This window comes from Enhydra lutris, unplaced genomic scaffold (genome assembly GCF_002288905.1).
Source record: "Enhydra lutris kenyoni isolate GAN:26980312 unplaced genomic scaffold, ASM228890v2 scaffoldscaffold6, whole genome shotgun sequence".
Lineage (NCBI taxonomy): Eukaryota > Metazoa > Chordata > Mammalia > Carnivora > Mustelidae > Enhydra > Enhydra lutris.
In genome coordinates, this window is record NW_019154090.1 from 48,297,357 (window position 1) to 48,319,800 (window position 22,444).

A 22,444-nucleotide genomic window follows, 5' to 3' on the forward strand; every position below is an offset into this window, starting at 1 on the left:
GGAACTAGACCAAAAGTAGTGTATTCCAATTGTTCCCAGTCTCCCTCTCTAGCACCTCCTAGCTCAACCAGTGCTGACACTGTAATTGTTGTCATAACACCAGCCTCTTTCCTCAACTATTCAAAGGGCCATCAAGGGCAATCGTGTATAACCAGTATCATTTATGTTGTTATTTAACGTACTTTCCTCACTTTCAAAATTAGGTGTTGATGTCTGTAGAGCAAAGGGATGTGATGCAAGTTTTCTCTTGCCCTGTTCACTAGCCTTCCAAAGAATGTGCTGGGGCTGGGTCAACTCACTGCCATTGACCTCATTCAGGGCCAGCGAAAGAGGCCTTGCCGTCCTCCCTGAGGAACTGGACCTTTACTGCGGGTCCCACTGGTGTGGTTTTTCAGGAAGGAGAGGGGACTTTCAGTGCCTAGATGGACCTTTTGCAGGCCTGGTGGTGGGGACTGGACAATTCCCCCCGTTTGCACTTCTGCCTCTGTCCAGAGCTGTTTTATTCTCCCCCAGGAGGCCCTCCTCTGCTCCACACCTGTCTGGCTATGGACGTGTTAGGACACTTATATTTGTGAGTCACCAATAGACTCAAGCCAGGGCAGTGGCCTTGGGGACAGGTGGTAGAAGTGGCAAGATCTGAGTCCTTGCCTCTGCTGCCTCCTCCCACTTGCTCATTATAGGCTTTGTCCCACCAAAGAGTCAAAAAATGTTAGTTCTATGGTCTCCTTTATTCTTGAGCTGACACAGAGTTTGATTGTTGGAACTTCAAAGTAGGCCAGGAACAAAACAGACTGCAGTGTTCTTGGCCAAAGAACAGAGAGTCCTTGGACTGGCAATAGGTTAAGCTTGAGTTTGGGAGATCTCCAGCTTTTATTTAGACACAAGGGTGTATCTGTAGCATGCACCCTCTCATCCATGTGAACAAGAATGGGAATCTGTGGACCACTTTTAGGAAAAAATTGCCAGGGTGTTGGTAATGACTTTGTTCCCTACCCCACACGGCTTTCCACCTTGGACATGACAAACGATAGGCTTACCCCAAGGTATGCACACATGCAAGTGCCTAGCTTGCTCTGCCCTGCTCTGCTGGGACCTCATGGCCTAAATCTGCTCCCTCAGTGCACATGCAAAAGAAACCCCTTCTGTACTCAATCACTCAGCCTCAACTGCCACTGGAAAAAGAGCAGGAATGTGGGACTCTTCCCATTGCCAAGATGGGGGGCTTGACCTATGGTGGAACTAGCTTCAACTTGCTCAGTGTTACAGCAAATTCACCCATAAGGCTAAAGGTCAGAGAATTGCTCTAAAGTCCTAGGAATCTCCTCCTGACAAAGAGATTTGATTTGAGATAAGGGTGATTTCTGCAGGCTCTTTCCCAATTCAGCCACCTGGGGAGAAAGACTTAAGAGCAACTGCTATAAGAAGAATCACCACAGTAGACTATCATTGCTGGAATTACTGGTCACATAAGCCTACCTGCTTCATGGAGACAGGTGAATGCCAGGGAGGATAGGCAACTTTTCCAAAATGAGACAAGAGCCCAGGTGTCCTGACTCCAGGGCTGGTGTTTCATGTGTCTTGCTGGTTTGGTTTCATCCCTGGTTGTTGATGCTTCTGCAGCTCAGCATCTGTTTTGGCAAGTGGCCAGTAAATAATGGATGAGATGAAGGAATGGATGATGGGACTGCTTTCCTTCCCAGGCTTATTTGCTTTTCAAGGTCATTAATCCAAATGGAACCAGACTCCCTTGGGGTAGACTTTGAAACCTTAGTTGCACAGCCTTTCATGGGTGTCTCTTTCTGGTAAATGGCTGGAGTCTGTTCTCCTGAGCGCACCCTCAATCCTGTAGGTGGAGAAGGCTTCATGGAGGTCAGAGTGGAGGGCAAGAGGTATAGAGAGAGAGGGAGAAATAAATTGCTAAGCAACTTAATTTACTAATGTTATCTGGTCCTACAGTCTGGGTGGCTCCAGAATTTCTGCAAAGAAAAGTTCACCCATAGCAATTTGGAGGGAAGAGGAGTTGGAGGACTTGTCTAGATCTGCTTTCCCACAATTTGTATAGGAATGAGAAAGATACAATTGTTCATACCAAGTGGAGGAGCTACAGATTGATAACCATGGAGACAGAGGGTGTCAAGGGCCTTGGACCCCACCACAGCCCACCATGCTTCTGACTGTACCCTTCTTAAAGCACAACCTTTGATACAGGTTAGCACTATCCATTGGATGCCCCCTCCTTCCTCTCCTTCACCTAAACCCTGCCTAATATGTCGAAAGTGATATATATTGAAAAACAGTAAAGATGGCGACTGCCATTTTGTAAATGGTTTGTTAGTTCTTTCCTTTTTTCCCCTAAGGACTGACTTATTTATTTTAGAGAGAGACCATATGTGGTAGGGAGGGGGGCAGAAGGAAAGAGAAAACCTCAAGCAAACTCCCCACTGAGTGCAGAGCCTGACACAGGACCTGATCTCACTACTCTGAGATCATGACCTGAACTGAAATCAAGTCGAACACTTAACTGACTGAGTCATCCAGGCACCCCAGGTTTGTTATTTCTCATTCTAACAAAAGTCTGCTCTCTTTAGCCAAAGGTCCAGGATAGGACAGTCTAACAAGACAGAAAACTTTAGATACTAACTCTTCTACTCCAGTCAAGAAAAAACTGACCTCATCCTCACATATGTCAGTAAAACCTTAGTGGGAAGCCTAGATTTCCACCCTCATGGGGGCTTTAATATGGCTCTCTACTCCCTGGTGTCTGTGGAGATGATATGGGGAGTCTGGACTTCCACCTGGCAGTGGAGAGGTCCCTAACTACCTCCACAAGGCAGTAATTAGGCGGTGCCTCTGGTCCCCCCACTGAAGAGGTGCTGGAGAGGCAAGCTAAAACAGGAAGTTTGAATAGGAGTCAGAGTCACATAACATGATATGAAAATGTCCAAGCTTTAACAAAAGAATCTGTTCTCATACTAGGAGGATCTCAAACTGAATCAATAAATGCAACATTCAGATGATAGAGATGTTAGGCATACCTAACAAACATTTTAAAGTAGCTGTGATGAAGTGGTTCAAGAAATAATTATGAACACAAATGAAACACTCCTAAGATTAAAAAAAAAAAAGAAAACCTCAGAAAAGAAATAGAAAATCTCAGCAAAGATAGATGTGAAAGAGAGCCAAAGTAGATATTCTATAAATGAAAAATATAATAGCTGAAATTAAAAAGAAAAAAAAAACACTGAATGGATGGGCTCACTAGCAGAATGGAGGGAGCAGAGGAAATTATCACTAAGCTAGAAATAGAATAATAGAAATTATGCAATTCTTCAGATTGAATATAGGCATAAAAATAAAGAATGGAGCCTTAGGGACCAGTATGACTATAAAAGGGTCTAAAGTTTGTTTAATCAGAGTCGGAGAAAGGGGGACAGAGGAGAGGAATAAGGAAGAACTTTAAAAGAAAATGGCTGAAAATTCCCTAAATTTGGCTAGAGATATTAATTCACAGATTCTAGAAACTGAGCAAATCACAAACAGAGTAATTCCTTAAACTACCCTTAAACTTCTGGAAACTACAGACAAATAAAAAAAATCTTTAAACCAGTCAGAGAAAAATGGCATCCTACCTATAGAAGGAAATCAATTTGAGGGACAGTAGATTTCTTATTAGAAAGCCTGGAACAAGAAAGGACTGACGCATATATATACATTTTTTTCCTGTCAAAGCATGTAAACCCAGTATTGTATAAACAACAATACGTGAAAAAAACCCCACAAAGGTATATAACGCATGTTTCCATTTATGTAACATTCTTAAAGTGACGAACTATAGAAAGGAAGAACAGATTAATGGTTTCCAGGGATTGAGGTGGGAATGGAAGCAGGGTGCAGCTATAAAGGCAACATAAGCGATCCCTGTGGATGGAAATGTTCCATATTCTGACTGCATCACTGTTAATATCCTGGTTGTGATATTGGACCATCATGCAAGATGTTACCCTTGGACAAAACTGGGTAAAGGATACACAGAATCTGTGTATGAGTTCTTACAACTGCATGGGTATTTGGAGTTATCTCAAAATAAACAAGTTTGATTAAAAAAAAAAAAACTTTTAAAAAAAGTTTTAAAAAACTGGGAGCCTGTAAGTCACCTCTCTGTCCTAACGAGTAACAAGCTGAATAGACTGACAATAGATTGATAAGAGATTGGAGGACACACGGCAAACTGCTGCCCTGATGGCTGGAGAAACACAGAGATGAGTACAGGGTCCTGGTTTACCAGAGCAGAGACTAGCAGAACCCACCGCGGGAACCACTGTCAGAGCAGGCAAGCCTCAACTTCAATGGACAAGTTGCTGGAGGCTCAGTGAGGACAACTCAGAAAAACTCCAGGAAAACCCAGGCATTGCAGTGTGAGGGAGATGTCCCCACAGTATTGTGAGATTTACCACTGGCAATTCAACAAGATTCCCCCAGTAAATATCAGAGAGAAGTCCCTATTTTGGGCAGGAAGAGGGAAAGGAACCATTTTGAAATACCTCAAAGCCCTCTATTGTTAATGAGGTCTGCCCTCAGGGGAAACTAGCTAACCAGGGACTAACCTGCTGGGTTATTGTCAGAGCCTCACTACACAACTTGTAGCTGGCTCTAGCTATGCTGGGCATTCACAAGGCCTTATACAGGCAAATATAAGATTCTATGTGAATAGATGGATGAAAATAGGTCTCAGGAACTAGAACGAATGCTGGTCTGGAATGTTTTAGAAAATGCAATAAGGAAAGAATTGAGGCAAACTCTAGAAGAGAGGATAAGAAGCAATCTTTTTCTCTATGATTGTTTTTTCTGGAGAACCCAAGAGAGTTGGGTGAAAAGCATACTCGGTTACTGGACTCGTATAAGTTATCTAAGCAGGTGTGCACCCCACCATCCATGCTCTGCCGAAGCCCAGCTCTGACTGTCATGTTCAGAACAGTGGAGGCCACAGAGCACACCTCAGAAAATATCTCTTAGAGTTTAAATAAAGCCCCCACGTAATGTCATAAAAGATGATTCACTCTGAAAATGGAATAATTCTGAACTCAAATGCACCCCAAATTATATATATGCCTCAAAATAGAGCAGAAGTCAGTGGAACCACCAGGTGGCACAGACACAGCCCCAGTGATCATGGACATCTCAGCAGTCACCCATCCTAATGAATGAGAGCACGTGGCCCCACACCAGGAAGGCCAAAAAGGGAGGCTCCCAGGTGGAGCCTCCTGGAGAGGGTTTGTGGGACCAGGACCCATTTTTCAGGAGGCTCCAGCCCATTGTTGGGGATTGACTATAGGCTAAGGTCAGCAGGAGGAGGAACAAGAGCAGACCCTAACCTCCCTGACCTCAGCAAGGGGAGGAGGAACATCCAAAGCCTTAGAAGGTATAGGACACATGTCTGTCCTTTGGCCTCTGTCCTGCCCTTTGGTTGCTCCCAGGTCTCACTGGACCCCTCACCTCAACTCAGAACCAGCCTTTTGTTCCTACTTACTTCTCATTTGGTTCACACTTTCCTTCTAGTTTCTCTTTTCCTCTTCTCTCATTTCTTTTTCCACTTCTCTCTCATCTCTCCACTTGTTGTTGGAACAAGGTATATGCCAATCACTAAGTCTATGTACAGAATCTTTGCTTCTTGGTTTTAGGAATTTAATTAATTATAGACCCTGATCGTGTTCTCTTTCTCTGTGTCTCTCAAACACACACAAACACACACGCGTGCATGCACACACACACGATTCTTTTACAGAGCTTGGGGGAGATTCAGCTTATTACATTTGCGTGCATGTTGACTATGTAATTTTTCAAGAAAATCACATTTAAGCAAGAATTTGGATATGTACAAAGATACATGCACAGAATGATACTTATGTTGCTAATACTAGCAATGATGCAGATGACATGTGTTCAGAACAGAGGCTATATCAAATCAATCATGGGACATTATTCAGCCATTACAGGTAGAAATATCTTGTTTATAAGATGGGGAAAGAGGGAGGGGGCAGATAACAAATCAATGAGCAAATTGATAAGATTATTCCCCGTATTTGAAAGTGCTGATAGAATGGGTTAGTGCACTAGAGGTTGATTGGCAAGTGGGAGTGGAGAGTGAGAACTACCTGAGACAGATGTATGATGCAGGTACCTAATATTCCATTTGCCCCACGTTCAACTCTTCACGTTTCCTGCCCAAGCCTTCTCCATTCTCCTCCCCAGCACATGACACACTGCCTGCTGCTTAAGCCACTTTTTATCTGGGGTCACCTTTGACTTTTGACTCTTCTTTCTCTAGGCCTGGTTGGCTCAAAAAACTCATAACTCCAGGCATTACTTACCCCCTCGTTTGCTTATACCTCAGCAGCTGCCACCTCCTCTAATTGCAATATCCTAACAGTGTTTTAACTAAGAATCTAGTTACTCTTGCCTTACTTCAATACATCATCTGTCATCATACAGATAATAATATTTAGAAAATTAGAAATCTTATCATGCCAGTCTGCTAGACCCCCATGTTTAAGCATTTGTTGTTTTGTTCTGCAAGTACTTCAGACATCTAATGGGGAAAGCATAGTTGTGGGAGGAAGGACAAATGAGGAGTGGGACAACAGGGAGTGGGACGTGAAGATAAAGGAGGTAATGGGATAGATGGGGCTACGAACACCCTTATCCTACAGACATAGGTTCAAGAGGAGCTCCTGGAAGTTGATTAATTTAAGAAGTTTAATTGTATTTTTAAACTTATACAAATAACTAGCAGAATATCAATTGATCGGTCGATCGATCCATCCATCCATCCATCCATCCATCCATCCATCCCTCCATCCATCCAAACTGTGAGAAGAAGGACGAAGATAAAGAGCTGGCATGTGAGCCAAATCATCATCTTTCATAGCAAGGACTCACAATGTCTTTTATGAGTCCTGTGAAAAGGAACTGAGAGGAAAAGAGTGGAGTGAACACTTGCTTTTCATCATCTGAAGGTCTTCTCTACATTTTATTTTCACTGTGGAGCTTTGAAATTTTTATAGAAGTTATTTTATTTTATTATTAGTTCTATTTTGTTATTAAGAGCTAGAATATTATGGAAATAATTAACTTAGAATGTGACATTCTATGTAACCCCATCCCTCTGGCACAAGCCTGTGAATGGTTCAAAATTCCAAGATTTCCTTTCTTTGAGCTTAACAAATCACTGCTTGGAAATAATCTAGATCTTTCTCAGCTTAATATTTTACAACTTGCTCATTTATCCAGAGCAGATATCATTGCTTGTCAGTATAGGCACATTTTGGTTAATTTTGTTTAGATCTCATTCCATGGATATTACATATTTTTAAAATTTTATTAAATAATTCCAGTGTAGTTCACATACAGCGTTATATTAGTTTCAGGTGTACAATACAGTGATTTGACACTTCCATACATCACCTGGTGCTCATCGTGAGGCGTGCACTCCTTAATCCCCATCACCTATTTCACCCACTGCCCCACCCACCTCCCCTCTGGGAGCCGTTCTCTATAGTCAAGAGTCTGTTTCTCAGTTTGTCTCCCTTTTTACCCGTTACTCATTTCTTTTGTTTCTTAAATTCCACAAAAGTGTGAAATCACATGGTATTTGTCTTTTTCTGACTGACTTATTTCACGTAACATAATATCCTGTAGCTCTATCCATGTTGTTTGTTGCAAATGGCAAGATCTCATTCTTATTATGGTTGAATAATATTCATATATATACACACACACACACACACACACACATACAGATATCACATCTTCTTTATCCATTCATCTATCAATGGACACTTGGGCTGTTTCTATAAATTGGCTATAGTAGATATTGCTGCAATAAACATAGGAGTGCATATATCCTTTTGAATTAGTATTTTTGTATTCTTTGGACAAATACCCAGTAGTGTGATTATTGGATCATAGGGTCATTCTATTTTTAATTTTTTGAGGAATTTCCATATTGTTCTCCACAGTGGCTACAGAATATTACACATTTTATTTAATAATCTACTATGGATACATATTTGGGATGTTCTCATGTCTTTTTTTGTTTTTTTTTTTAACTATTAGGAACAGTATGCAGTGAATAATTTCCAATTTTGTGCCTGTAGGCACGTATTTCTGTGAGACAAAAATGCTAGATGTGGAACACTGTGCTGAGGAATATGTAACTTTTAAATGTTTAACAGAGATTGCTAAATTGCTGTAACAAAGGCTGTTTGATTTCTACTCTGTCCGTGCTGATGAAGGTGATTTATCAATGGGGCATTATTATTGTTTAATTTTTTTCTCCTTGTGTAGGGGAATAGTTACATTTCATCGCTGGGTTAACTAGAATTTTTATTGTTGAGGAGGTTAAGCATATTTCCATTTGAGTATTTTAGACATGTGTATTTCTTTTTCTGTGATTTGTGTGTTCATGGCTTTTCTCTCAATTTCCTATTGGATTTTTGTCTTAAAAAATTACTCATACAAGCACTTTGATATGAAAATTAAAATTTACTGTGTTACATTTGTTCCATTCTTAGCACTTGTCTTACTTTATTCCCACTAGGATGACTATAATAAAAAAAGACAGATAGTAACCAGTGTTGGCAAGGATGTAAAGAGATGAGAACCCTCATACACAGCTGATGGGAATGTAAAATGGTCCCCTCACTTTGTAAAATCATCAAGTAAGTAATTCCTCAAAAAGTTAAATACAGAGTTACCATGCAACCCAATAATTCACTCTTAGGTATACACTCAAGTGTTTACACAAAAGCTTGGAACATAAATATTCATAACAGTATTATTCATAGTAGCCAAAAAGTGGTGTTAAAAAACAAAATGTGATGAGTAAATTTGAAGGCCTAATTGGTTTTGTTAAATGATTCATGAATTAAGCAGCATCCTATCTAGAAAATAGAGGGGAACTTCACTGAACTAAATAAGCAGACAAACAGAAAAGGGTTATTAAAGGCATAGAGAGGTCATTAAAAGAAGAAGGAGAAGGGGGAGTAGGAGGAGAGGAAGAAGAAAGGAATTTATTAACAAGAGATGAATTGTTTAAGCAAAATTACTATCCTAAGGGGAGCAGAAGAGGGTCTTTCAGTTAATTTCCTAGTGCTGACCAGGAAATTCCATGTTTACTGGTTAAAGATTACATTTCTTGGGTGTTGAAACTCTAGTTAGGTTAGTTATTAAATCTTGGTTTACTTCCTTTGGGGCCTTAACCTAAGTGATGCCATTTAGACCTGTGGTTTTGCTTTTAACTGTGGAAACAACCCAAATGTGCACAAATGGGTGAAATAGTAAAATGAAATGTGGTATACACATACAATGGGATATTATTTGGTAATAAAAAGAAATGAAGTAGCAAGATGTGCTATAACATGAATGACTCTTGAAAACATGTTAAGTGAAAGAAGCCAGACACCAAAAGGTCATGTATGCAAACGTCCAGACTAGGTAAATCTGTAGAGGAAGAAAATAGATTAGTGGTTGCCTAGAGCTGAAGGGGGTGGGAAGGTTGGGTTTCTTTTTGGAGTAATGAAAACATTCTAAATTGGGTTTGGGTGTAGAAGTGTTAATTGTGTACTAACTACAAGCCACTGAATTGTATACTTATGTGGATGCATATGTGATATGGGAATGATATGGGAATTAGATTTTAATACAGCTATTTTAAAAGGCCCTCTACACATGAGCCACAAGCCCAGGTACGTCCTAGCTGCTCTCTGAATTTATGGGACACCCTGGGTGATAAGCACCCTATTGGGCCCTTCTTGAAATCCTGATGCCTGCAGTCATGAGTGAAAAGAAAGACTTTTGGGGGTGGTAATTGCTTCTGGAGCAATTGTTATCTGTTGTTTCTGGGACCCCAAAGTAGATAGAGTGTGATTGGTTGGGAGGAGAAGTTTTTGGATGGAGGAGTGGAGGCCCTAGGACTCTGGCTTCATGGAGCCCTTCACCTTCAGAGCTGTGGGTCCACACCCATCACAGCATTCAGCAGCTCCCCCACTCCCTTTTATTTCCCAGGACCATCTTCTTTAGAAGATGTGGTGTCAAAAGTGGGCTCCTGTCCAGACCTATAGAATTCACATTGAAGGGTGTGAGTATCTCTCTGCTTTACACTGTGCAACGTCCTCTGGACACAAGGACCAGGTAGAACATGGATCAACAAGGGCGGCGAGAGAGAGCTCTCACCATAGGCCTGTTGTTTTCCAACAACTGATGTGTGGCTAAGAGGGGGAATGGATTCATTTTGGATGTGTTGTCTGCTCAAATTCCTGACTCACTTTGAGCCAAGACAATGGAGAAAATTGTCTTTTTCTTTTGAAATTTTTTTTATTACTATGTTCAGTTAGCCAGTGTATAGGACATCATTGATTTTTGATGTAGTGTTCGATGATTCATTAGTTACATATAACACCCAGTGCTCATCACAACATGTGCCCTCCTTCATACCCATCACCCTGTTATCCCATCCCACCCCTTTTCTGTAACCCTCAGTTTGTTTCCTGGAGTCCAGAGTCTCTCATGGTTTGTCTCCCTCTCTTTTGGATTTTATTTTATTTTTTTAAAGACTTTATTTATTTGACACACAGAGAGAGATCACAAGCAGGCAGAGAAGCAGGCAGAGAGAGAGGAGGAAGCAGGCTCCTTGCTGAGCAGAGAGCCCGATGCAGGACTCGATCCCAGGACCCTGAGAGCATGACCTGAGCCGAAGGCAGAGGCCTAACCCACTGAGCCACCCGGGTGCCCTCTTTTTTGGATTTTAAAGAACTTTTTCCACAACAGAAAATTGAGTCCTCTACCAAACACCAAATATCTTCCAAATAAATTATTCTGTGTTTCCATTCAATTCTTGACTTTGCCTGGATGTGCACATGTGTGTGTGCAACAAAATGTGTAGCCAAATTAGTTATTCTTTTCCATTTTGGTGTCTGTGTTTTACACCTGTTTAGAAAGTGTTCCTCAGCCTGAGCACACAATTTTGTCTTAAACATCTGAACCTTCAGCCAGGCAACTCTCAGGTTTCACAGGCCCAAGAGTTTGTCTTCTTGTTTGGAGTTTTACCTTATGGATCTCAGGGATGATCCTCTTTATGTTGATCTATAATTTACTCTGGAAAGACAAATATTAATCCCCAGGTTTCTGAGTTCCTGGGAGCTCCCTGTCACAGCCAGGTTCTCTGCAGAGAGGGGTGGAGCCTGCTCCTTAGTGGAGCTTGGCTTGGGGCCTGAGAACCACCACCAAGAGAGGGAACCCTCACAGGCGGAGGGAGGCAGAATTGTGAATACTTATATGGGACAAGGTTAACAATGGGGGGGGCATATGGCTAGTGGGTCTGTGGGGATCTACTCATTCATTCATCCCACAGAGGTATGTTATGCCAGGACTGCCACTGTCAAATGATGCCTTCTGCTTGGTGTTTCTGTGGGCAATCCCTGCCAGCCGTAGGTCCCACCTCCCCAAGTGCTTTTCAGTCCTAGATTCCCTGAGCCTGGCAGTTTGGTGCCTCATCCTGCTTCTAGGACTACAGAGTCACATAACAGAATGCCGACAGAAACCAGGTACTTTCATTTCCTAGGGGTTCAGTCCTAAGCCCAGGAATTTAAAAAGCCAGGAGGTGTGAAACACACGAGATTTCTACATTAGGGGCAGAAGCTGCTGGTCTTGCTGAGCCTGTGAGGCTCTGAGAGCTGAGGGACCTGTCAGATGTGCCCACACTTGAGCAGCATCAGCAGCCCAGCCCGGGCTTACCTCACAAAGGGGCCACAGATGTGATCACCTGGCCAGAGAGTATAGCCAGAGGTCAGAAACACCCCTGACTCAGGCCTGACTAACACCCTGACCAGGTGCAGGGATATGAACTGACCGTGCTGGGCAGAGAGTGGTCCATGAGTGGAGCTGGTCAAAGCTCAAGTCCTCAGGAAGGAGAAAGATATCTTCTTTGGGTGAGGACAACCAGGCCACGTCTCAGCAAGCAGGAGTGTTGTGAAGAGCTTGGTTCTAAGGTGCGTTTGGGGTGTAGCTGTACTGCGTGGGGAGGGACTATAATGCCAGGGTGGCCTCCAAGGGTGCCTTGGGCAACACATTCAGACATCATGGAGCAGAAAGTCTCACAGGCCAAAGTTAGCTGGTTGACTAAATCCTATGTGTATCAAATAGGTGCAAACCATCAAACCATCAGGTGAGAGGCTAGAAAGGGAAAGGAAGCAAGTTAACATACTTCAGGTATGGGGGCAATCTGGGGAGACAAAAAGAACATGTTGCCCAGACCCTGGGCTTGTCATGCTCTCTGCTGCCTCTGTCTCCATGCTGATGGGGTTACAGGGCCCACAGTGGGGGTTTGAGCAAAGCCTGTGCAGCAGATCAGAAACACGTACTGGCCCTGAGGAGACACACAGGGAAGTCTGCTTAACACAGCTGGACATGTTGAGGATTGGGTTGGTGGTTCCTGGGGTGAGGACACATGGGGCCAGGATGGCATTATTGTTGGGTGGCAAACATAAGACCTTATGAATATTCTGTTTTCTGAGTATCTCATGTGTAGTTAGTATCTCATGGATATCAGGTGTCTCTCGGCTCTGCTGTCACATTCCTTATTCAACTTAGGCAAGCTATACTTACCACATGTCTGCAATGAACACAACTTTTCGATGCTACCTTTTTCTCTTTGGGGGAAGAAAAATTTTGTGCCCCCTTCAAGGTCCTTCTAGCTAGACTCAGAATTGATACACAGAATCAAATTAATACACAACAGATTAACAGGAGAAAATCAAATTTAATTTCATACATATGGGGAATCCACACAAACATGGAAATTCCAAAGATAGTCAGGCAAACTGAGGTATACATGTCAGGCTGAACTAAGGAAAAGGACTGTGGGGTCTGGGACTTCAAAGGGGAGGAATGTAAACCTCAAGAAGAAAGAAAAATAATTAATGTTTGTAGGGCGCCTGGGTGACTCAGTGGGTTAAATCTCTGCCTTCAGCTCGGGTCAGGGTCTCAGGGTCCTGGGATTCAGTCCCGCATCTGGCTCTCTGCTCAGCAGGGGACCTGCTTCTACCTTTCTTTCTGCCTGCTTCTCAGCTTACTTGTGATCTCTCTCTCTCTCTGTCAAATAAATAAATAAAATATTAGGAAAAAAAAAAAGAATTGATGTTTGGTAAACAAATGCTTTTTGGCCCCATGGAAACAATGGGGTACAGAGAGGACTTTGATCCAACAGCACTTGCTGTTTGTAGGTAGGTCCTCCCTACCATACTTTACTGATAGCATAATGTAGTTGTCTGTGATGATAGTTCTTTTCCTGGAGCAGGTCCTCTACCTAAATTCTTTGTAGGCGGCTGGAGGAGGAGAAAAGCTAAAGAACTTTTCCTGAATCTGCTGGGTTTTGATTGTTTTTTAAACCAAAATAATCTTCATGGCAAAGCGGCTCCTTTTGAGGTGGCCTGCCTTTGGCCCCTATATCTCTCAGGCTATTTGCTTTTGCATTATATGTACTTAACACAGTTACTGTTGTGCCTCTGTCTCATGAACTACATACTGATTCACTTTCTATGGAGAATGGAATCTCCCCAACAGCAAATGTACATTAAAGCTGTGATCTACAGGTACTCATCAGTTATATTGCGATAGGTCTGAAGGTGTGTTTCAGGCAATGAGGTAAAAATTCTGACAGGTAGCCTGAGGCATTTACTTGACCTCTTTGTGAGACCTATTTTCCCTCCTGTGTAAAAGGGGTTACTTATTATGTGGCCCCAAGGGAGATTATTAAAGAAGAGAAACATGTGATATCCTTATTATAGGGCCTGGCAAGACTCAATAATGCTCCACAAACAGATGGCAGTGTGATTGCCTGACTGGAAATGGGGGAGATGCAGGGGGGCAGTTTTGAAGCCAAAGGCTCCCCTGAGGATTTTCATCCATGCTCCTGAAGAGGAGACAAGATGAGTTTTGAGGCCCATGTTGTCCCTGGGGCAGTGCTTCTGTCCTTGTGCCTTTCTGTGCACTGAGACCTGATACAGACAGGCACCTGCACTGGATGTGTGGGGACCTCACAGGCAAGGAGGCAGGGGTCACTTGGTGGGGAAGGAAAGGAGTGTGAGTGCATTCCTTCCAGAAGGGAACAGCCAAGATGGGAACATATGATGAATTGTGACTGCCGATATCTCACTCCACTTCTCTTTGGGGAAGAGAGAGAGAGAAGACCATAGAACACAAAGCTAACAGAAGTTCTCTCTTTTTTACCCCTAGCAGTGCCAGGAAGACTGGGGGGTGCAGAAGCAGCAGGGCCAGCCCAGCCCATGTCCTGCCCCAGTCCTGGAAGGACAGAAGGAACAAGGCTTATACCCGCTTGGCTGAGGTGCCATGGCCAGACTCTGCCTGAGCCTGCTGCTCCTGGTGGCCACTGTGACCTTTGTGTCCAGAGGTGTCCACACCTGGGGCAGATCGAAGGTAGTGAGGAATTTCCAAGACATCCCGGAAACTTACGTCTATGTGCGGCAGGCACTGTGGCATGCCATGAAAGAGTATAACAAGGCCAGCAAAGACAAGTACACCTTCAAGGTGGTGAAGGTCCTGAAATCCCAGGAGCAGGTTGGTGAGCATGTTCTCTTTGCTCTTTCTCTCCAAGATGCAGTCATGGAGGGGCCCATTATCCATGGAGGGGACAGACCCCAGGGAGGGGAAAACAGCTGAGAGACACCTTTAGTCAAATATATATTAATTTTATTTTAGGGGTTTTGGGAGGAAAGTTAGTTACACTTTATCCTTTATCATTCTGGGACAAAACATAAAGTAGCCATTAAAATAGCTTAAAATTGATTACAATCATATCGGAAAGCATAGGTGAGAGTCCAAGAAGGACAGTTGAAGGGGCCAAGTCTGGGACAATTTGGGCTGTTATCATAAAAATGAGTCATTATAGTTATGGATTATAACACAGTGAAAAAGCAAAGGAAGTGCAAGTACAGCTTTTATTAAAAAAAAAAAAAAGGAAGGGAAAGCTCTTGTTTATAGAAAAACACCTACTTGTATATGTAAAAAACCGTGTTAAGTAGGAAATCATCATGGAGATAACTACTTCAGGCAAACATCATCAATGAGTCCTAAAACCACTTGGTGGGAGAGTGGTGGGGGACAAATTGGTGCAGGGATTCTTTAATTAATTAATTACACCAGGGAAAAGATTGTAAAAACAATCAGGAAATTTGGCAAGTGCCTTGTTTACCAAAATGCTTGTCACCAACACTGGGACAGACTGACATCATGTGCCCCTGATGTGAGGTCATAGAAAGGACACAGCATCATCTGTGCATGGTATCTGTTGTCGAAAATCCACCCTCCACAGGTTATCATGAAGAACAATGAGACAAATCCGTATTATGGGGCATTCTGTAATACCTCTTAAAAATATCAGTGTCATGAAAGACAGGGAAAAAAGCAGGGAAACTTCTAGATTAAAGGAGGTATAAGAAACATGACAACTAAATGCAATATGTGGTCTTGTATTATCTCTGGGATTAAAAAAATAAAAAAAAAACAATAAACGATGTGGTTGGGGGAACTGGAATATGGACTATAACATAGAAGAGAGCATTGTTCCAATGTTGTATCCCAAGAAAGATGTGGTTTGGGGGGGAACCCAGAGAGGAATCAGTAGGTGCACAAAAGGAACGGGGGTTCAACCAGTCTGTTTGGATGGAGTTTAAGAAGATGAAAAGGAAGGGGCTAATGGGGAATGGGGGTTACTCTGTAATGGAGTGACATGCAGTACAGGGACAGTCTTTGTGCTCCTCTTCCTCCTTCACTAGCCCTGTCTCCTCTCCATTCTCTGCCCTCTAACCTTTGCTGTCCATCCCTGAAGGTCATCAGGAACCTGCTCAGGTTCCTGTTTTCTTAATGGGGTCAGGAGAGAAGATTCATTTGGCAGCTTCATGTCCCTGTGAGGCTGGGACATTTGGCCCCTTGACCATCCTCCACACTCAATGGGCCTTGGCTCCCTCCTTTTTGTGTGTGTGGTCCTGGCTATGTTGTTTGTGTTTCTTGAGTAGTGGACACCTGGGGCCAGGATGTGTGTCACCAATGGGTAGCCGAGTTAAAGTTAAATATTAGATAAATTAAATTAGTTTAAACTAGAAGGTAGTTAAGTTTAAAATAAAGTAAATATCAACTACTTTGGGGGCTCATTTATATGTAGTGAACTAATTGGTAGTGAACTATTCCACTTTCATGGACTTCTCTTTATCAACACTTTTTCAGTTCCACAAATAGATGGTTCTGCTTTACTTAATCAAAAGTACACTGAATTCTCATGTCTCAAAAATTATACGTCATTTTGTACTGTGTGCTAGTTTTTTCATGAATGTACATTTTATTTCTCAGCTCACTGTAAACACTTGAATGCAGGTAAAAATTCAAAAGAATCAGGTAGAAACAGGTTGAAAAAGAGTCTAGAACAGAGGTATTTAAAATTCCTTGACCTTCCATCTACATACCAGAGGAAAACACACTGAAGAAAAAGGTAAGGAAGAGTGAAACATCCCCCGCAAACAAAATTAACTCAAAACAAAACAAAAGCAAAAAGAAAAATTCTTGGTTATAATTCAGATTAAACTTAAACACAGGCTCTATATAAAGAGAACAGCTATATCTTATTGGTTGATTTAACTTTAAAGTACAAAGATCTATATCAGGAGTTGGACAATTATAGCCTGTAGCCAAGTCTGGCTTGCTGCTAATTTCATATGCCCCATGAACTAGTTATAAGAATAGTTATAAGAAACAAAAAAGGAATATTTCGTGACATGAAAATTACATAAAATTTAAATTTCCATGTCTATAAATAAAGTTTTATTAGAACATTGCCACTTGCATTGTTTGAGTGCAGTCTAGGACTACTTTTCTGCAACACTGACATTGTTGTGTGTTCTGAGCCTAAAGTATTTACTCTCCAGCCCTTAAAGAAAAAGTTTGTAGCTACCTGTTCTTTTACGTAGTTGACTAAGGCTCTGTTGCAGATTCTGTGCAAGGGGAATGATGGTAAAGAAAAGCACTGTGGGTCTGATTATATGCTAATTTCTTTCAAGAAATACAATGCAGTGCTATAAATGTATTTTCTCTTCCTTATAATTTTCTTAATAATTTTTTCTTTTCTCTAGCTTGATTTAGTTCAAGAATGCAGTATATAATATATATGATACACAAAATATGTGTTAGTTGACTGTTTATGTTATTGGTGAGCCTTCTGGTCAATGGTAGGCTATTAGTAGTTAAGTTTTTGAGGAGTCCAAAGTTCCACGTGGATTTTTGATTGTGCCTATAAGTCCCACATTGTTCAAGGGTCAACTGTATATACAGAGTACTTTGTGCCAGACCTGGTTGCTTTTCATATGCTCATTCAGATCTTGCAACTCATTACACAGGAACTACTTTCTTCCACTTTAAAGAGGAAATAGGCACAGACACATTTAGTATTCTGTCCAGGGACACACAGCTAGTACGTAGAAGAGCCAAGATTTAAGCCCAGGCTGCCTGTTATGAATGAGCACGTGTTACTGCCTGAGTGATACGGATGGAGTGCAAGTGGTAGGATATTGCAGCCAGATGAAAGGGGTCATGGAAGGTCAGGAGAGTCAGAGCCCTGTCTGTGAAGGCAGTGAAGGGCTGCCTCAGCAGCCAGCACCCCTATCCTCTTCCTTTTCTGGGCAGTCGGGGGTCAAGCTAGGGCTGGTGGTCAGTTGGTGGGTTGTTGAGGATGATTCAGAGCAGTTTGGTTTTATGGTAATTTTAACTTGGAAATATTAGTCAAACATAAAGCAGAAGCTCTCAAGTGGGCATAGATTTTTCTAGGCAGGGGATTTGGGGCAATACCTGGAGGGCTTTTTGCTTATCACAACTGAAGCAGGTCGCTGCTGACACTTAGTGTGCAGAGACCAGGGATGCTGCTAAGCACCCCGCAGTGCTCAGGGCAGCCCCTACCACAAAGACTGACATGTCAATAGTGCTGAGGTTGAGAAACTTGTTATCCAGTCATTAAAAATGTTCTAGGAGTACGTCTGAAAGTTACTGAGTTGAAAGATGGAAGCGAAGACCCAATTTCTTGCATTTCCAATCTGACTTGTTATTTCCTGAAGGCACAAGGGAGGGAGAGGGACAAAGGGAGAGGGAGAAGCAAACTCCCAGCTGAGCAGGGAGCCCAACATGGGGCTTGATCCCGGGACCCAAGGATCATGACCTGAGACAAAGGGAGATACTTCACTGACTGAGCTATCCAGGTGCTCCTATGATATGTAATTTTTAAATTACTCTTTGACAGGTCACAGACAGTTTGGACTACTTTCTTGAAGTCAAAATTGCCCGAACAATGTGCAAGAAAATTTCAGGAGAAAATGAAAACTGCTTGTTACAACAGGATCCCCAAATGAAAAAGGTATGGACTTGGTCAGGTCTGTGTACCAGACAGAGAAAACTGATAGGACCAATTCTGCTTTGATTTTCTAGTTTTCTTCTTCCTCTCCTTCTCCTTCTCCTCCTCCTCCTCCTTCTTCTTCTTTGTGGAAAGACAGTTTTATTATTATAAATTCCATAGCACTGATGTGTTGTAAAGAAAACTTAGCTTTTTAAAATTATTATGTTCAGTTAGCCACTGTATAGTATATAATTAATCTTTGATGCAGTGTTCAGTGATTCATTAGTTAAGTGTAACACCTAGTGCTAATCAAAGCAGGTGTCTTCCTCAATACCATTATTCTATTCCCCCCTCCCCCACCCTCCTCCCCTCTAAAACCCCCAGATTGTTTCTCAGGGTCTGTAATTTCTCATGGTTCATCTCCCTCTCTGATTTCTCCCCCTTTGGATTTCCATCCCCTTCCCTTATGGTCCTCTGTGCTATTGCTTACATTTCACATATGAGTAAAACCATATGATAATTTTCTTTCTCTGTTTGACCTACTTCACTTAACATAATCCCCACCAGTTCCACCCATGTCGATGCAAATGGTGGGTATTCATCTTTTCTGATGGCTGAATAATATTCCATTGTGTATGTGGACCACATCTTCTTTATCCATTCATCTGTTGAAGGGCATCTTGGCTCCTTCCACAGTTTGGCTATTTTGGACATTGCTGCTATGAACATTGGGGTGCATGTGCCCCTTATTTTCACTACATCTGTATCTTTGGGGTAAATATCCAGTAGTGCAATTGCTGGGTCATAGGGTGGCTCTATTCTTAACATCTTGAGGAACCTCCATACTGTTTTCCAGGGTGGCCGTACCAGCTTGCATCCCCACCAACAGTGCAACAGGGTTCCCTTTTCTCCACATTCTTTTCAACATTTGTTGTTTCCTGTCTTGTTAATTTTTGCCATTCTAAGTGGTGTAAGGTGGTATTAAATTGTGGTTTTGATTTGAATCTCCCTGATGGCTAGTGATGATGAACATCTTTTCATGTGTCTGTTAGCCATTTGTATGTCTTCTTTGGAGAAGTGTCTGTTCATGTCTTCTGCCCACTTCTTGACTGGGTTATTCATTTTTAGAGTGTTGAGTTTGAGGGGTTCTTTATAGATCTTGAATATCAACCCTTTACTTCTAATGTCATTTGCAAATATCTTCTCCCATTCCATGGGCTGCCTCTTAGTTTTGTTGACTGTTTCCTCTGCTGTGCAGAAGGTTTTTATCTTGATGAAGTCCCAAAAGTTCATTTTTGCTTTTGTTTCCCTTGCCTTTGGAGATGGGTCTTGAGGGAAGTTACTGTGGCTGATGTCGAAAAGGTAACTTCCCATGTTCTCCTCTAGGATTTTGATGGATTCCTGCCTCACATTGAAGTCTTTCATCTATTTTGAGTTTATCTTTGTGTATGGTGTAAAATGGTCCAGTTTCATTTTTCTCTATACAGCTGCCCAATTTCCTCAGCACCACTTATTGAAGGAACTGTCTCTTTTCCATTGGATATTTTTTCCTGATTTGTCAAAGATTAGTTGACCATAGAGTTGAGGGTTTATCTTAAACCATATTCTGATCATATTCAGGACCAGGGACAGCCAGGTTCTAGACATAGCACACTGTTTCTATAAGTTTTTGCTGATATCTCTCTCCTCTGCCAACACACACACACGCACATAGACACTTGGTGGCTTAAAGCAACACCTGTTCATTATTTCTCACTGATCTGCAAGCTGAACTGGATTTTGCTGGACAGATTTGCCTTGGCGATCTTTTCATAGAAGTTACTTCCAGTTTTTCTTTTTCATGGTTGAAGGTACATACACAAGTGTCTCTGTCTTTTGTATTTTCTTCACCTATTTGGTATATGCCTAAAGCTGGCATGACACATGGCTAAGCAGAAATAATGGCAGATTAATGATTTCTTAAAATTGCCCAGACATGTGCAAATAAAATGCATCTTCATATACTAATGGATAGTAGGCTCCACAGCAGAACACCAAATGCAAGAGGATGGCTACATCTAGAGAGTAAGCTATTATTTTAAGTTACTAGAACTAGTTTTCAATTAAGTAACATTTAAAAAATTCTAGTAGATACTAAGAATGATATATCAAATACCCATGTGCTTGATTTTATAACTGTTGTCATTTTATTACATTAATTTAAAATTTTATTTCAACCAGTAAAATATTAAATATGCATTCCACCCCCTCCTTTCTAAGATAAACACTCAAGTTGTTGAGAAGTGTTCCTACCCATTAAAAAAAATTAATCCATGTATGCAGAGTTTTGTGTGTTTTTTAAAATGTACAGAAATTTTAGAACTTTCTCTTATTTTCTTTTCCACTCAACAACATGTTTTGAGATTTATTATGTTGGTACAATCTGTTATTATTTATGCCAAATGGTTTCTTGGGTCACTTAATGTGTATATAAATCAGCTAAATTGGTTTTGTTACTGCATATTAAGCTCTTATATGACTGTATTGCATCGTTTTTGACCATCTATCTACTTGTGGTCATCTTAAAAATTCACTTTAACCATCATGCAGCAGTGACAGGATGCATGCTGACCAAGCAGGTTTGGGGCTCTCCTTGGGGCACCTCAGGGAGTGGGACCACCATTCAGCCACTTGTGCAGCTTCAGCGCTGGTGGGGCCACCACACATGACTTGTAACCTCAGTTTTACTCTCTGAAGTGGTTGAACCAGCACACCTTCCTTCAATGGTGTATATGGTTATTCATTTTCCCTCAGCACCTGGGGTTGAATCTTAAGTATTTTCATTTTGATATATGTGAAAGGTGATCTTCCCACCATTTCACTTGGTTGATCTCTGATTTCTAATGAGGTTGAAATATTTTAATATCCCTCGTAATCATTCAGCATCCAGGTTTTCATCTCTATGCCTTGCTTTTTTTTTTTTTTTTCCTGGAGCAACCAACCAGAGGGCTCCTTTGAGGAGCCACAGCCAGGCCACTGGAACCCCCTGACCTCAACATCTCATGCTTCCTACTTCCTTCTTCTATCTCCCCTTGGCCAAACTCAACTGGAAGTCAGAGGGTGCCTATGGATGTGATCTATAGAAGTAAGAGGACAGAGAGCCCATTGAAACAGACTGTAGAGGCTATAGGATAAGGGTTCCCATTGGTCCAGCCCATTGAAGTCATTGGTCTTTCGAGACACACCAGGTAGTAATAGAAGGAATGCTGACATGGAGAGACACATGGAAAGAAGCCAGCATGGGGGCAAGGGTGGAGGCAACAAGATCAATAGGAGGCTATCAGGAGTCTAATGGAATACCACAAGTGAGAGGTGATGTTGGTTAGGATGGTGGAGGTACTCAGTTTTGGATATTTGTGAAAGGCTTGGTTGGAATTTGCTGATGGATTGGCCATGGAAAGTAAGTGGAGAAGAGTTGAGGATGACTTCAAGTTTTGTGGGATTTGGAGGTAATTCTCTCTCTTAGTTTTCTCTAATGCTCTCATCTTCTACATGGAGCATCTGGCATTCAGTAGACTTTGTCACCTTGATTACATCCACTTCTCATCAAGAGGAGAATCCTTTCTGTCTCGCATTTCAGAGCTCCTATAGATTTGACACCATATGCTTTCTTTAGTCATTTATTTGGATTTAGGAAGGAAGAAAAGGCAAACATTTGAGCTCCTTGGAATCCAAGTTTAAAACTTGATATTATTTTAAATAGTTATTAGATTCATCTTGTATAGAAAATTTGGAACTTCCAAAAGTATTAAGTCACTTAAAATCAACTATAAATACCATTATGTAAAGTTTACCACTGTCAATACATTGTATTTATACTAACTTTTCTATATATTTTTTTTTAAATTTTATTTTTTTAAACATATAATATCTTTTTATCCCCAGGGGTACAGGTCTGTGAATCACCAGGTTTACACACTTCACAGCACTCACCATAGCACATACCCTCCCCAATGTCCA

At 41.7% G+C, this 22,444-nt stretch overlaps 1 protein-coding gene across 1 annotated transcript in view; it reads left to right on the forward strand.

Annotated features, from left to right (window-relative positions):
* Nucleotides 1–14,280: 14,280 nt before the first annotated feature.
* The window catches only part of LOC111141774 (cystatin-13-like), a 14,801-nt gene continuing 6,637 nt past the window's right edge, over nt 14,281–22,444 (forward strand). Inside the window, exons 1-2 of the mRNA XM_022494581.1 lie at nt 14,281–14,631; nt 18,353–18,466. Coding sequence (XP_022350289.1) covers nt 14,404–14,631; nt 18,353–18,466 — 342 coding nt within the window. The 5' untranslated portion in view covers nt 14,281–14,403. The remainder of the gene's footprint in view (nt 14,632–18,352; nt 18,467–22,444) is intronic.